At 32.6% G+C, this 17,177-nt stretch overlaps 2 protein-coding genes, 1 long non-coding RNA gene and 1 other non-coding gene across 4 annotated transcripts; 1 reads left to right on the top strand and 3 right to left on the bottom strand.

The window, feature by feature from the left end:
• Nucleotides 1-252: 252 nt before the first annotated feature.
• LOC133792641 (uncharacterized) lies at nt 253-1,467 on the bottom strand. Its single transcript, XM_062230548.1, has 2 exons — nt 1,087-1,467; nt 253-981 (listed from the first exon to the last, which is right to left on the bottom strand). The coding sequence occupies exons 1-2, from the start codon at nt 1,465-1,467 to the stop codon at nt 253-255; spliced, it is 1,110 nt and encodes a 369-aa protein (XP_062086532.1).
• A 542-nt stretch (nt 1,468-2,009) lies between these two features.
• Nucleotides 2,010-3,496, bottom strand: LOC133790159 (uncharacterized). The gene is made up of 2 exons (XR_009873933.1): nt 3,435-3,496; nt 2,010-2,198 (listed from the first exon to the last, which is right to left on the bottom strand). It is a non-coding gene; the product is annotated as an uncharacterized LOC133790159 (long non-coding RNA).
• Nucleotides 3,497-7,526: 4,030 nt separating this feature from the next.
• LOC133792640 (uncharacterized) lies at nt 7,527-12,344 on the top strand (the record flags this gene model as incomplete). Its single annotated transcript, XM_062230547.1, has 4 exons — nt 7,527-7,971; nt 8,890-9,947; nt 11,487-11,623; nt 12,236-12,344. Coding segments are annotated over exons 1-4 (1,749 nt in total), but the record flags the coding sequence as incomplete, so codon positions are not given.
• On the bottom strand, nt 7,914-8,020 carry LOC133793159 (small nucleolar RNA R71). Its single transcript, XR_009874617.1, has one exon. It is a non-coding gene; the product is annotated as a small nucleolar RNA R71 (small nucleolar RNA).
• Nucleotides 12,345-17,177: the final 4,833 nt, after the last annotated feature.

The raw sequence follows: 17,177 nt of genomic DNA, 5'->3' as shown, positions 1-17,177 counted from the left end.
TTCTCTGTCTGGAGGCAATCCCAGTAAATCTTCTGGAAACACTTCTAAGAAATCTCTAACTACCAGTTCATCTTTCGATTTTAACTTTTGCTCCTTATAAGTGTCAACCACACTGGCGAGATAACCCATACATCCACTTTCCAACAGTCGCCTGGCCTTCATAACAGAAATTAAAGGAATGCAACTTTTTGATGTCGCTCGAGTAAACATAAACTCATCTTCCTTCGAAGGCTTAAATATCACGGTTTTCTTTCAACAATCAATAGTGACATTATACTTTGAAAGCCAATCCATACCCAAAATCACCTCATAATCGTGCATCTCTAACATTATTAGATCAGCATATAATTCCCTACCATCAATGCAAATAGGAACCCCCCTCAACCAATGAGTAGAATACAAAATCTCTCCAGATGGTAACATTGTACTAAAAACTTCTGACAATTTTTCACATGATCTACCCAACCTTTTTACATATGTCAAGGATGCAAATGAATGTGTTGCACCTGAATCTATTAATGCATGAGTGAGAATACCAGATGCAAAAATATCACCTGACACCACAGAGTTGTTGGTATCAGCTTCAGCTTGAGTAATTGTGAACACCCTAGCATTTGTCCTTTGAGGTTCATCCTTCTTTTGTTGGTTCTTCATCAATGGACAATCTTTGATAAAATGATCCCCCTTGCCACATTTGAAGCAGCTCTTAGTTAGAAGCCTGCACTCCCTGAAATGATTCTTTCCACAAGTTTGACATCGTGGCTGTTGTTGGAATCTAGATTGCCTGTTTTGCTGACCTCCTTTAAATTTCTTATTATGTCCTTGTCTAAATTGGAAATTCTGGGCCCTTCTTTTGTTGTCATTGTGAAAGCGGCTTTGTTCTTTGTTGAATGGAGTGTCTCTACGAGGCATGCTAGTAGCAGCTTTAGCTTTTGTTATCTTTTCTTCTATGAGTTCAGCTCTCAAAGCTTTCTCCACAGCCTAAGCATAAGAAAGAGGCCCTGTACGTCCCATATCCACATCTCTAGCCAATTCTGGTTGCAGACCCTCCAGGAAGTGATTCACTCTACTAGTTTTAGTGTTAACCAAGTCTGGTGCAAACTTGGCTAACCGGTCAAATGTCATCGCGTACTCTGCCACTGAAAGATCCCCTTGTTGTAATCTAGTGAACTCACTTACTTTAGCAGTCAACACAACTTCATTATAAAACTTTTCATTGAAGACCAGTTCAAATTCTGCCCAAGTCATCTGATTCACTTCTCTAGTCTGCTTAACCACTTCCCACCAGATCTTAGCATCCTTTTTCAGTGTATGTGCAGCATAAGAAACCTTTTCCCTGTGACTTAGTTGCATGAACTCAAAGATGTCTTCTAAAGAACTCTTCCAGTCTTGTGCGTCAAGTGGGTCAGTGCTACCTTCAAATACTGGTGGGTGTTGTTTTCGGAATCGTTCATATAGTGATTCCATGGGGTGCACTGCAGGTGGAGCTTGTGGAGGTGTTGGAGTTTCAGTAGGTGGTGATGGTGCTTATCTTTGTCGTTGTTATGCTAACAACTTCTCAATTTGTTCAGCTTGTCTATTCACTACCGCTCGAAGTTGAGTCATTTCTTGTTCATATTTATTACTGCAAGAGCCTTCAGTAGCCCCCATTGCATGTTCACGATCCATCTGTGTTATTATATATATCTTAAGACAAAATTCCCATAACTTATGTCATTTAGCCAATAATGCACATGAGGCATGCAACCAGCACATAATAAATGCACACATAAAACTTACAGGTGAACTGAGCATTATCATTTCCTCAATGTGTACATATGAACGGTCTACAAAACATTTTAACCATAGCTCTGATACCAACTTGTAACACCCTCACTTATTTTAGTTAAAACCATATCTGAGGTGTTACGTTTTAAAACTATATCATAATTTATTTCTGCGGAAGTCTGGACATTTTTTTTTAAACTTGAAAACTTATTTCACATTATTTACATTAAACATAAAGTGTGTCTCAAACATATTATACATAAGTATTAAATAACCCAATTTGTTTTCAAAACATAACTTCACACTTTATTACAAATATCACATTGGTAAACTGAAATAACCCACAAAAGGTCGATGTGTTCATATGTACAAATCAGGGTCAGGACCATGCTTCAGTTCTCCTTATGTCATTCACTCATTTCTTTCTCTACCTGCAACACAAGACAAATGTGAGCCTAAAGCTCAGTAAGCAAAGTAATGCATGCAATGCTAATGATTACCCAATGTCAATGGATATACACAACTTCTTTTTAAATTTTGGGTCCCTTAATATTGTGCACACTGTTTGAATTGGTCAGTGCCTGCAGGGCTTGTTACACATATAATATAAAATCTCATGGGTTCTCCTCCGGCTAGCCATCACCACAGTAGGACGCATTAAAAACCTTATTCCATCGTTGCCCCATCGAGCTCAAGAGTTAAGGCGGCCACACACTGTGGTGTCAATACATATAACAATAACTCATATGGAGGAGAAATAAAAACGGAAACATGGCAAACAATATAATTGGTTCACTAAAACCTTGCCCAAATTATTGGGCAGCCACTATAAGCCTACTATAGGCCTCCGTTTACACTTATTAACACTTTCATTTGCATTTTCAAAACAGTGGCACTGAACTTAAACTTCTTATTACAACTTTCTTTTATGTTGCACAAAACTTGCAAAGGCATCATATAATTAATCATCATAATATCATGCATGGTCTTATATCATATAATAATTTACCATATCACTATTATGCCATGCATACAAATTTATGAGGAAGTGTCAATGTATGTTAATACCACTTACTCACAAAATATTCATATAATGCATTCTTTCACATAACATGTAATTCTTGTGTTGCAGTTGAGTACTTTACTTACTTTCTATCCAAAATATAATTCACCGCGTAACAAGTGGTGTCTTAGGTGTTGATGTGCTTATCCTGAAAATGGCATAAATTTCTCATCATAATGATGGTAGTAATACATTGAACTCTCATTTAAAAATACCCACAAAACATCATATCCAATTCATGCCTAAAATGCCTTAAACCACCTAGATCGAGCGTTAAATTTATCTTAGACATTTGGAGAAATTTTGACAGAGTTTCCCCTAAATTTTAGCTATCCTCAAATATCAAAATCAACCAATAATCAACATCAAACAACCTGCCATAACCATATATCCCAAATACCAACATGATTCATGATAAAGTTATCATATACCGATTTTGATAAAATTCTAATCTCCTAGATCATCACCCAAATTAAATGAGTCTCCACATCTATTCAAACATTTATAAACATATATACTTTCTTATAAACTCAATCAAATAACCAAAACTCAGTTTGTACTCCAAGAACCCCGAAAACCTCATAAAACACAAAATTTCACTTACCGAGCAACTTTTCGGCGAAAACAATCTCTTCTAGCTTTTCTAAACCTCAAACCACTTGGAAACTACCAAGAAATATCTTAACAAGAGATAAAACACCATAGATAAGCTCTCAGAAAAATTCAAAAACATAGTTTAACTTCCAAGTACAAGAACTTACCATAAAAAGGCTAGAACTAAGCTTAATCCACTTCTTTGGCTTTGATTTCACTTGGATCTCCTTAGAATTTCTTCAAACCAGCCAAGAAATGGTTTTTGGTTTTATTTTCTCTCTGTTTTTCAGAGTAATGGTCGTGCAAAGTGATAATGTTGATGAAAATTCTTTATTTTCAATGATTTGGTCTTATTGTATCAAAATTTGACACCTTTCACCTCATCATTTCACCTTTTGACTTATGAAAAACTTATCACTTAAATAATTTCGACTTAATCATATGCTAGGCCTACTATCCTTATGTGTAAAACACTCACACCAAACCTTAGGTCCATATGAGTTCATACCCAATAGTTATGCTTACCCAATCGAGCGTAGCGCACTTATGCTAAGCTCGTTTTCACTTTGCATCAATACCACTGATTATGTATACCTCCCATCAAGAATTGATCTAATGGTTCTAAAACCATTTTTACTTCATCAATGAGACCTTAATCATACCTCAATTATATTTGGTAAATCCACTAATACTCAATTTTACCCCGAAATACTAGTAATCGACATTGTACTATTTTTCACCACTTAACATCTTTTGCCTTCTATATCTCACTTTCCTCACTTAATTCCATGCCTTGTCCATATATTTCATACTTTCTTATATCTTGAGCACATCAAACACCCATAAAAGACAACTCAAATGCCACAAGGTTAATAATATTGAGCATACATATAAACATCACATACACAACTTTTATACTTATACATGAAAACACTTATAAGAATATGTATATGCTCAAATTATACATATTGTATGATATGTAATGCAATGCAATGATAACTCTAGAAATTAGAGTTATTTTACCACATTTTTTAAGCTAAAAATGATTTAGTTCTTAAGTTTTTAATTAAATTATTAAGTTTTAATTACTTTTTGAATTTATTAGTTTCATTTTAATTTTTATAGATTTTTATGTATTTTTATAATTATTTTGTTGTAAAATTTTATATAAATAAATAAATGAGTATTGTTGAACTTAAATGTTAAATTAAGTTATGATTAATATTTTCAAAGAATTTATATGAATTATTTATAATTGGAAATATTTTATTATGACTTAATTTGCATTTATTTTGTAGGATATGGTTCTATTTTTTGTTCTTGAAGAGCCAAGAAAGAGTGAAGAAAAGAAAAAGGAATAAGGAAAAAAAAATGTTATTTTTGAAAGAATAGAGCCAACTAAGCACCTGGGCCCAAGCCCACTCACCAGCCAGGCCCGCGTGATGCATGCCACTAACTCACACCATCAGCCTTCAGCATTCCCTCTCAACGCCTATGCTTCAGCTTCAGCATATCCTTCTCCTGCCAGCTGTCCGAAGCTCACCAAGGTTCTTCCACCAACATTCGGCCAGCTCCAAAGCACCTGCCGAGCATCACATATCCCAGGCCTGGGCCCGATTCGCCTGGCCCTTTAATCACTGAAGCCTCAACTGAATCCCTCTTCAGCACATCACTCAAGCCCAGGCCCATTTTCGGTCTCCTTTTCTCTGCAGCCTTCCGAAGACCACACCAATTCAGCCATGCCAAGACAACCAAACCAATAGCCATAAAACTAAGATCAAAATTCACATTTTTCATTCCCAATATTTTTCACTTAAATATCAATTCGCTCTTCCCTATTTTTCTCACCTAAATAAACATTCCTAATTCATTTTTTTTACCATAGCTTTTCACTAATCTTTTACCCAACCAAACATTTCATTTTTCCAATACTCTTACACTTACTCTATTTATCCTACCACTTCCCAACACAATTAAATTAATCAATTTATTTATTTTAATTTGATTAATTTAATATCCACATTTTGCCTATAAATAGAGTCTTGTAAGACCATTTGGGGAGCTCTTCTTCTTCATATTTTTCAACCTCTTCTACACATTTTTCTCTCTTCTTTTCACTAGTTTCTCTCTACCATTTTCATCTTTTGAAGAGCATGTCAAGTATGTTATTTTGTAATTTTTATCTAGTTATGAGCTTCTAATCTTTTTCAAAGGTTATTAAGATGATGATGAAGCAAAATGTAACTAGATAGTATTTTTTATTGTATGTTGATTTCCCATTTGTGTAACATTGTTTATGGATTTTTCTATCAATGATATGTATTTTTCATCTATTATTGAGTGTTAAAGCATATTACACTTAGTTCTTCATTATGCAAAAAAAATATGATATTCTTTGATTAAATGTTTTTCATTAAATTGTTCACATCTAATTCTTAGAGCATAAGTATCATATTTTGCCTAAACATAATATCTTTGATTTTTTGTAGTTTCATTAGGTTGTAACACAACTAATGCTTAGAAATTATATCTTATATAAGTGAAGAAAAATCCTACATTTTTTAAAGAGTAACTTGTGCTTGAATAGAAAATATATTTTGAAAAAATATATAGTGTGATTTATTTCAACTATATTAAAACTTGGGAATCAATATACTTATAAATACTATTGAACTTGCATTTTGTGGATTCTAACATCTTAATAATCTTATTTTTTATATATCATTTGAAAACAATTTTTCTATTTAATCTTAAATATTTTTATTACTTGTCTTTTATTTTTTCTAAAACAAAATCTCATCAAATATTTGGAACTAGGTTAGAATATTATTGCTTTGTTTGAAATAGTTTCTTTTGATGTTAGTCAACTCCCATGGGTTCGACCTCGTACTTACATAAACATTATATTCCGAAACGATTCGTGCACTTGCGAGTTTAATTATTAAAACACCCTCTTTTGGGATCAACAAGTTTTTGGCGCCGTTGCCGGGGAGTTGCTAGAAAGAAACGATATTTCTACAAGGTAAGTAACATTCTTCTACTAGTTATTTTTTATTTTTTTTTATTTGCACAATTATCTTTAAAAAAAAAAAGTAAAAATATATATATATATATCTAAAAAAAAAATTGAAAAAAAAAGAGTAAAAATAAAAAAAAAAAGAAAAAAAAAAGAAAGTTATATATATATTTATTTATATTGTTATATATTATATTTATTTATATTGTTATATATTATATTATATATATATATATATCTTGGTAGTTGATGGCATTTAGTGCCTCCTACTTACTTATTAGTTGAGTGCATTAGTGCCTCCTAAATACTTGATAGTTGAGTGCAATTTTTGCCTCCTACATACTTGAGCAATTTATCTCTTCTAGTGATGGCATTAGTGCCTCCTAGCTTTTATTTTATTTTATTTATTTTTATTTATCTTAGTTGATGGCACTAGTGCCTCCTAAGTTTTATTATTATTATTATTATTATTATTATTATTATTATTGTTGGTTGATGGCATTAGTGCCTCCTAATTTTATTTTTTGTTGATAATTTAGTTGATGGCATAAGTGCCTCCTAATTTTTATATAACTATTCACTATTGCTATTGTCATTTTATTTTATTTCTTCTTAATTATCGCATTTAGTTAGTTGTAATTTTATTGTTTAAGAAAATACTTGAAAAAAAAAAACTAAAAAAACAAAGCTTGTTCTTCAACATAAGCAATTTTTTCTTAAAGGAAATTTGGCAAAGTTCCCATCCACGCTTATTAATTAACCTCGGGGAGTTGTTATTAAGTTGTGAGTAAGTGGAATCAAATAGGCCTGGGAACAAGTTAAACAAAAAAAAAAAAAAAATCATAAAAATCATAACAAAAAAAAAATATATAAATATTATAATCTCTTCTTGTTATAAGTATGCTCTGTGGTTGCGGTTCTAACTGATCTTCCACATCAGAAATTTGTTTTCTTGTGATTGTTTGTGTTACTTGGTGAAATTTGTGACATTGTATGCATCAGTGGCATCGTAATTCAAAAAATCGTTTGGTGAAAAAATTAGTGTCTGTACGTGAAATTGAAAGTGTTTTTGAAAGTTTAAGCATAATGGAACAAGAACCTAATGTTGTGCAAGAGAAAACTCTTCTTGAATACTTTTCACCCATTTCATCTAATGCCCCATCATGCATTGTTTTGCCCACTACTAATGCTACTCATTTTGAACTTAAACCATCAATCATTCAATTGTTACCATCATTTTATGGTTTAGAAAGAGAGGATCCATACATGCATGTAAAAGACTTTTTGGAAATTTGCTCAACCTTTCGTTTTCAAAATTTTTCAGATGAGTCAGTTAAACTTAGGCTGTTTCCTTTTTCTTTAAAAGATAGAGCCAAAGCTTGGTTAAACTCACTTCCAACTGGAACCATCACTACTTGGGATCAACTTTTTAATAAATTTCTTGCTAAATTTTTCCCCATGTCCAAAACTGATAGTTTAAGAAGAGAAATCTCCGAATTTTATCAAAAAGATAACGAAGAATTTTATGAATGTTGGGAAAGATTTAAAGATTTATTATTAAAATGTCCCCACCATGGTTTTGAAAAATGGAGACTTGTAAAATATTTTTATGATGGTTTAACCCCTTCAAACCGACAAATGATTCAATCTATGCATACTGGAAAATTTTAAAAATTGCAAGGGCAAGAGGCTTGGGACGCTCTTGAAGAATTGTCTGTTAATTCACAACAATGGAATTACTCTGAGCCTAGGTCTAGAGCCAACCCTTCATCGAAAAGAGAAGGAAAATATGAAATAAAAGAAGAAAGTGATTTAAGAACATCATTTGATAAATTAGCAAGAAAAGTAGAAGCCTTAGTAATAAGTCAATCTATGAATTCTCATGTGCAACCTAAAAAAGATGTGTGTTCTTTATGTGCTAGTTCATGTCATAATGCTCAATCATGCCCTTCTTTTGTTGAAACATTTTCTGAAGAGGCTAATGCTTTACATTCATATGGAAAACCTTCTTCTGATAGCCCATTTTCCAACACATACAATCCAAATTGGAGAAACCATCCCAATTTTTCTTGGAGACAAAACCAACCACAAATGAACCAAGGAAACCAATTCCACCTGCCAAATCCAAATCATGCCCAACCAAGTCAACCTTACCCTCCACAAAGAAAACCTTCCTTAGAAGACACCTTACAACAATTCATGCAATCCACCCAACAAATCTTACAAAATCAGTCTCAATCCATTGCCAAACTCGAGACACAATTGGGTCAACTTGCTAATGCTGTAACTGAGAGAGAAAAAGGAAGATTTCCTAGCCAACCCATCCCAAATCCTAAAGGCCAATATGAAATAGGAACTCCTAGTCATAAAGAAGAAGCTAAGTCTATTTCAACTCTTAGGTCCGGAAAACAAATTGTCAAACCCGATTACATACCTCAAGTTGAAAAAGACCAAAGCCAACCTCAAAGTTCCAACACAAATGACATTTCAAAAGATGATGCTCAAATCCTTCCTTCCATCCCAAAAGCTCCTTTTCCACAAAGATTAATTCCACTCAAGAAAGGCAACCAATATAGTGACATCTTAGAAGTTTTCAAACAAGTAAGCATCAACATTCCTTTCTTAGATGCCATTAAACAAATTCCTGCCTATTCTAAATTCTTAAAAGACCTTTGCACTGTTAAAAGAAACACAAATGTTCCAAAAAAGGCGTTTTTAACTGAACAAGTTAGCTCCATAATTCAACATAAAAGCCTTGTGAAATATAAAGATCCCGGTTGTCCAACAATTTCATGCATCATTGGCGATCATTTCATTAACAAAGCTTTACTTGATTTAGGAGCTAGTGTGAATTTACTGCCTTATTCTGTGTATAAGCAACTTGGTCTAGGAGAATTAAAACCAACTTCTATAACACTTCAATTAGCCGATCGTTCAGTGAAAATCCCTAGAGGTATTATAGAAGATGTTTTAATTAAAGTGGATAAATTCTATTTCCCTGTGGACTTTATTGTTCTTGATACTCAACCTGTTGAAAATGCTCATGCTCAAATACCCATCATTCTAGGTAGACCATTTTTAGCTACATCTAATGCAATTATCAACTGTCGTAATGGTGTATTGAAATTATCTTTTGGAAATATGACTGTTGAATTAAATGTTTTTAATGTTGCTAAATCTGTTGAGTGTGATGAAGTGCATGAAGTTAACATGATAGAGAGTATGTGTGAAGATGATGGAAATGACTTACTTGATTTTTGTGAAAAATACTTTGGTATGAACTTGCATATTGATGATTTTAATGATGATGTCAATTCTTTGTTAGAGTCTATGCCCTTGAATGAAACCAAAGTTGAACCCCTTTTACCCTTAGATCATGTTCAATCAATTTCCGAGTCTCCAAAGTTAGACCTTAAACCTTTGCCAGAAGATCTAAAATATGCTTTTGTAGGAGAGTCTGAAACCTTGCCTGTTATCATAGCATCTGCTTTAGATAAAGAACAAGAAGATAAATTGTTAAATGTCCTTAGAAAACATAGGGAAGCCATAGGTTGGACTATTGGAGACATCAAGGGAATTAGCCCATCCATATGCATGCATAGAATCCATCTAGAAGAAAATGCTAAAACCTCTCGGGAATGTCAAAGAAGGTTAAATCCAAATATGAAAGAGGTCGTTAGGGAAGAAGTACTTAAACTGTTAGATGTAGGTATCATTTACCCTATTTCTGATAGTCAATGGGTTAGTCCAGTTCAAGTAGTGCCTAAAAAGTCTGGGATCACAGTTGTTGAAAATGAGAAAAATGAATTAATCCCTACTCGAGTGCAAACGGGGTGGAGAGTGTGTATAGACTATAGAAAGCTAAATAATGTTACTAGAAAAGACCACTTTCCTTTACCCTTTATTGATCAAATGCTTGAACGTTTAGCTGGCCATGCATATTATTGTTTTCTTGATGGCTATTCGGGATATAACCAAATCCCCATTGCCCCTGAAGATCAAGAAAAGACTACCTTCACTTGCCCTTTTGGAACCTTTGCATATCGTCGCATGCCTTTTGGTCTTTGTAATGCTCCTGCAACTTTTCAAAGATGTATGATTGCAATATTCTCTGATATGGTTGAAATAAATCTTGAAGTGTTTATGGATGATTTTTCTGTGTTTGGAAATTCTTTTGATGACTGTTTACACCATCTTTCTCTTGTTTTAATCCGTTGCAAAGAAAAGAATTTAGTTCTTAATTGGGAAAAATGTCATTTTATGGTTAAAAAAGGAATTGTTTTAGGTCATGTAATTTCATCTGAGGGAATAGAAGTTGATAAAGCAAAAGTTGACCTTATTTCAAAACTTCCCCCACCTAAAACAATAAAAGAAATTAGATCATTCTTAGGCCATGCCGGTTTTTATAGAAGATTCATAAAAGACTTTAGCAAAATTTCACGCCCATTATGTCATTTGCTCGGAAAAGAAAATGCTTTTGTCTTTGATAATGATTGCCATGTTGCCTTTGAAAGATTGAAATCTCTTTTGACTAGTGCACCCATTATTCGCCCTCCTGATTGGAATATTCCTTTTGAAATAATGTGTGATGCTTCTGATTATGCTATTGGTGCTGTTCTAGGACAAAGAATTAACAAGTTACCTCATGTAATCTACTATGCTAGCAAAACTTTAAACGATGCTCAATTAAATTATTCTACAACTGAAAAAGAATTGCTTGCTGTTGTGTTTGCATTGGAGAAATTTAGGTCTTATTTGTTAGGATCTAAAATAATTGTCTATTCTGATCATGCTGCATTGAAATATCTCTTGTCAAAAAAAGATGCTAAATCTTGCCTAATTCGTTGGATATTGCTTTTACAAGAATTTGATTTAGAGATACGAGATAAAAAAGGTTCTGAAAATGTTGTCGCTGATCATTTGTCTAGAATTGTTGTTGAAACTAATAATGAATCCACCACTATAACTGAAACTTTTCCTGATGAACAACTCATGCATGTATCTTCTTTGCCTTGGTATGCTGACATTGTGAATTATTTGGTCACTGGTGAAATTCCTTCTCATTGGTCTAAGCATGAAAAATCTAAATTTTATTCTGAAGTGAAAAATTTCATGTGGGATGACCCTTATTTGTTTAAATATTGCCCTGATCAAATAATAAGGAGATGCATTCCAAACTGTGATCAACTTAAAATCATATCTTTTTGTCATGATCATGCATGTGGTGGACATTTTAGTGGTAAGAAAACTGCTTTGAAAATTTTACAATGTGGATTTTATTGGCCTACTATTTTTCATGACACTTATGTTTATTGCAAATCTTGCGAACGTTGTCAAATGTTAGGAGGTGTAACTAGAAGAAACATGATGCCATTGAACCCTATCCTTATTGTTGAAATATTTGATGTTTGGGGCATTGATTTTATGGGTCCATTTCCTAACTCTTTTGGTAACTTGTACATTCTTGTTGGTGTTGATTATGTGTCTAAATGGGTTGAAGCTGTTGCATGCCACACAAATGACCATAAAGTTGTGCTTAAGTTTTTAAAAGAAAATATTTTCTCCCGTTTTGGCTCACCACGTGCTATTATTAGTGATAACGGTACACACTTTTGTAATAGATCTTTTGAGCATTTAATGAAACAATATGGTATTACACATAAAGTCACTACACCTTATCACCCACAAACTAGTGGTCAAGTCGAAATATCAAATAGGGAAATTAAGCACATCTTAGAGAAAACTGTCAATCCATCTAGGAAAGATTGGTCCTTAAGACTCGTTGATGCATTATGGGCATATAGAACTGCATACAAAACACCCATTGGAATGTCTCCCTATAGACTTGTGTATGGAAAGGCATGTCATTTACCCGTTGAGCTAGAACATAGAGCCTATTGGGCAATTAAGCAATTGAATTTTTCGTTAGACAAAGCAGGTGAGAAAAGAAAGCTTCAATTAAATGAGTTAGAAGAGCTTAGGCATGATGCATATGACTATTCCAAAAAATATAAGGATCGAATGAAGATTTACCATGACAAAAACATTTTGCGAAAAGATTTCTCTCCCGGTCAAAAAGTCCTTTTATACAATTCTCGTTTGCATCTCTTCCCGGGGAAGTTACGCTCTAGGTGGGTAGGTCCATACATTGTTCGCACTGTTTTTCCACATGGAGCCATTGAAGTTGAAAATCCTAATAATGGTAATGTATTCAAAGTGAATGGACAAAAATTGAAACCATTTTTAGAATTGAAAACTGCTAAAGTGGATGAAATCCTTCTTGAGGATCCTATTTACCATGGTCCTTGATCGCTCTCATCAATTATTGGTAAATGTGTGTTTTGTTTATGTTTTAGGTTAACTTCTTGTTTTGATTTTTGTTTCCTTTTTTGTTGCACTCTTGACATGCTCTATGATGAGGTACGACCATTCTAAACTCTAAACTCTTTCACACTTCAATTCATATTTGTATTTTGATACATTGAGGACAATGCATAAATTAAGTTTGGGGGTAGTGGGTTTATATGGTTACTTCTTTCATATGTTTGAAAATGGTAGAATTTCTTTAAAAAAAAAAAACAAAAAAGAAACTATGAAAAAAAAAAAAATTATGTTTCTAGTAATATATATATATATAATTTTGTACTTTTATACTTTATTTTCTATCAAAAACTATAAAAATATATATATAAAAAAAAAAAAAGCAAAAGCAAAAACCCCTTTGGTGATATCCGTTTTTCCTATGATAATACCCTTGATTGAGTGTGATTTTAGTTTAAAAAAAAATATATATGAATCTTTCTTAAGCTTTGTGTTTAATTCTTGGGTCAATTTTGCTTAAAACAATGAAATTTTGAAAAAATTATTCATCATAATATGTGAAATAAATAGTTTATTACAACAATTTTTCCAAAATTCACATAATAACTTGATAAATAGTTTTGGACTTCTAATTTAAAATATATTTTCAAAGCAAGATTGACTATGGAATTAATTACATAAGGTTAATTTTGATTCATATTTTTTATAAATTATTTTCAATGTGCAATCTTTGAGGACATTTTTGATATCACCAAATAAAAAAAAAGAAAAAGAAAAGTGTGTTTGTAATTTTCTTTTGCTTGAGGACTAGCAAAATTCTAAGTTTGGGGGTGTGATAACTCTAGAAATTAGAGTTATTTTACCACATTTTTTAAGCTAAAAATGATTTAGTTCTTAAGTTTTTAATTAAATTATTAAGTTTTAATTACTTTTTGAATTTATTAGTTTCATTTTAATTTTTATAGATTTTTATGTATTTTTATAATTATTTTGTTGTAAAATTTTATATAAATAAATAAATGAGTATTGTTGAACTTAAATGTTAAATTAAGTTATGATTAATATTTTCAAAGAATTTATATGAATTATTTATAATTGGAAATATTTTATTATGACTTAATTTGCATTTATTTTGTAGGATATGGTTCTATTTTTTGTTCTTGAAGAGCCAAGAAAGAGTGAAGAAAAGAAAAAGGAATAAGGAAAAAAAAATGTTATTTTTGAAAGAATAGAGCCAACTAAGCATGATGCGTGTCGTATTGCGTACCAAATTTAACAAATATTTTATTTACTCTCAAACCAATTATTTAGTATAACGGCAAATAGAGGTCGAACCCAAGGGAACTATATTCAGTTTATTATTCACAAAAGCTTAACAAAGTTAAATTGGAAAGGGGGGTTTTGGAAAGTAAAAGTAAAAGCAAAGATTAAGAAAACAATTGATAGCAAGAAGAGATTAACAACGATTTTAAAGATGGTTAAGAATTATTCTCCACCTCAGACAGTCATGCAATTATATCAATAATGAATATTATTCCGATTCCCAATTAAACTATTAACCCTACAGATAACGCTTAAGCAGTCAATTATCTCAATCTCCCTATCACAATCAATTACGGCTAAGCGCTCAATAATTAATTCTTTTTACCAAACAACAAACCTATTAAGCATACGATTCATTTAATTTAGTAAAAGCATTAACAACAGTGGAGATAGGTTAATCTAGGCAATAAATCAATGAAGCATTTAATTCATTTAACCTAGGTTCTATTCTTCATCACAATCAACAATGTTTTTGACCACATCATCAATTGCAATTTATCACAAACACTTAGAATCCTAAACTATTAGGTGAATAGAAATTCTAAGATGACAGTAAAATAATGCAAGCCCTAATTAGTTGTACACCCTAACAAGGAATCACAATATTTCATACAATAGGCATAGAAGAATAGAAGCAATTTAACATTATGGAAATCAAGAACAATATTCAAATCTCAAATCAAACATTCATGTCTGGGTTTTGAATAACCCTTAACCTAAAAGAAACTTAGCCAACAATCATGATTAAAAACATAACCAGAATCAAAGAATAAAAGAGTTTAGAGAAGAAGAAAACTATTGAAAAGGTTGAATGCGATCCTCCTTCTTCTCCTCCGCTCTCTCTGTGTTCCTCTCTCTAAAATCGTGTATCTCAAACTTTTTTTCACGAATATGACCTAATCCCCCTTTTATTTCCCGTCTAAAAATTAAGAAAAATCGAATTTGGATTTGAATTTTAACGCGTGCCGCGGCAGCCATATTTCCTTGCCGCGGCACGAGGCTTCAGATATGCGATATGGGCTTTGCGTGCCGCGGTATGCAATTTTCCTTGCCGCGGCACGAGACTCTCTGTTTCTCTTGTAGCGGCAGGGACTTTTCTCTGTAGCGGCAAGGACCTTTCTGATTTCCCTCGTAGCGGCAGGGACTTTTCCCTGTAGCGGCAAGCTTTCAGATTTCTGTACTTTTGTTCTTTTCTCGATTTTTCTCCTCTTTAACACTTTACTCCAATGGTTAGAATCCTACAAAATCATCATTCAACCAAAAATCATCAAAAATATACAATTATCCTTAAAAATAATAATTTAGATTAAATGAATCAAATTAACAAAACGATTCTAACTATCCCCAAACACACTACTTATGAACACAAAATCTGATAAGTAGAAAGGTAAACTTTATACAAAAAATATACTTATCAAATTCCCCCACACTTAAACTTTGCTAGTCCCTTAGCAAACCCACTAGACTCTAAACAAAACTAAAAACTAACACAGAGGCGGTCTCACTGAATACGATGATTGTCTCAGAGAATTTCACTAAAATATTATGCTATAGTGACTTTGAATTTCATAACCATCAGATTTTCAACTCCCAAATTGATGAACCACTTGAAATTTGCCTTAAACCACGAGTTATAACAGTCATACTTACCAGTTCACTTGAATCAAGATGAATTTATACATGTCGTTTTATTCAAAAAAAAAATTTAAGCAAACTAGCCCCTCATCAGAAAATGAATATATATATAAAGGGCAACCACTCCATAGACACTAACCAATTACTCTCCACTAATATAAACACACAGAATCAAGAATCAAAAGGTCTTTATCAGCTTATAATGGATGGCTAGGGTACAGGGTAGATGAGAAAGATACATTTTAGGCTCATATTGCACCATAGCATACCTAATATATACTTTTTCTATTTCTACTTTGGATCTTCTTCAACAATTCCCTCATAAACTTCATACATTGTTGATCTCTCTATTTTCCCCCACACTTATTTTCATGCAAGAAAACAAATTTCTTTTCTTTTTCTCTTTTTGCTTTTAACATATTTCGTGGGGATAAATAGGAGATCTTTACACTTATAACCACATCATATACAGAAACTCTTACTATACTTCTCTTTTTTTCTTTTTTTTTTTCTTTCTTCTCTTTTTTTTTTTTTTTTTTTTCATATAACCTCTCATCCCATAGTAGGAATTTAACTAGCTAAGCCATGGTGCAATGGGTTATCAACACAGATAAAGAAAAAGAAAGAAGTTTAGGGTTAAGTAATGAGTTTTCATCGAAAAAAATATATGGTCAATAAGGCCCAAAACAGGGAACTAAGGATACATTGTTGATAAGGTAGGCTTGAAAGGCTCAAACGATCCAAAGAAATTGCCTTTATCATTTTCCTAATTCTGTGCACTTATGATTTCGCCTCAAGCAATTTACTAGTGTGTTCTAAAGTGGCGGGGGCTAAGTTGAATATATCTATATTTCTTTCTTTTTTATTTTTTTTTTCGACATGCATAAACTATTCCTAACACAAGTAAGTAGCCAATCTAACTGTAATAAATCGCTATTTAAATCACAAATTCAAGTAGTCATCAAAACAGGAGTCAATCACACGAATCATAATCTATCCATCATCTTCTAGCATTCAAGTTTAGTGTCACTCATAAACTCATCATCGACCATTGCATTCAATAAGACTAGCCCAAGACACAAGACAAAACAACACACACACAAACACTTATAAACAAAGACAATTAACCAGACAAACAATAACAATTTGTTACCCGTCCCCCACACTTAAATTGAACATTGTCCTCAATGGAGATAAGTACAAATTGAGACAAGAACAGTAAATAAAAGAAAAATAAGAAAAGAAAATAAAATAAAAGAAAAATAAGAAAATACGAAAAAAGAAAACTCCCTCATCAGTTGCGACTAAAAGTGTCATCCTCATCATAGTTGAACTCCTCTGTGCCAGCTGCTTCATCAGCATCTCCATATTCCTGAGTGTTACTCGGCTGTACTGGAACAGCTGGAGGATAAGGTGGCAACCAATTTGGGGCCGGTGGGAATGCAGACATATCCGCCC

The sequence above is a fragment of the Humulus lupulus genome, chromosome 7 (assembly GCF_963169125.1).
Source record: "Humulus lupulus chromosome 7, drHumLupu1.1, whole genome shotgun sequence".
NCBI lineage: Eukaryota > Viridiplantae > Streptophyta > Magnoliopsida > Rosales > Cannabaceae > Humulus > Humulus lupulus.
The sequence above is the reverse complement of the archived record's forward strand: the minus strand, read 5'-3'. Positions and strand labels throughout refer to the sequence as shown.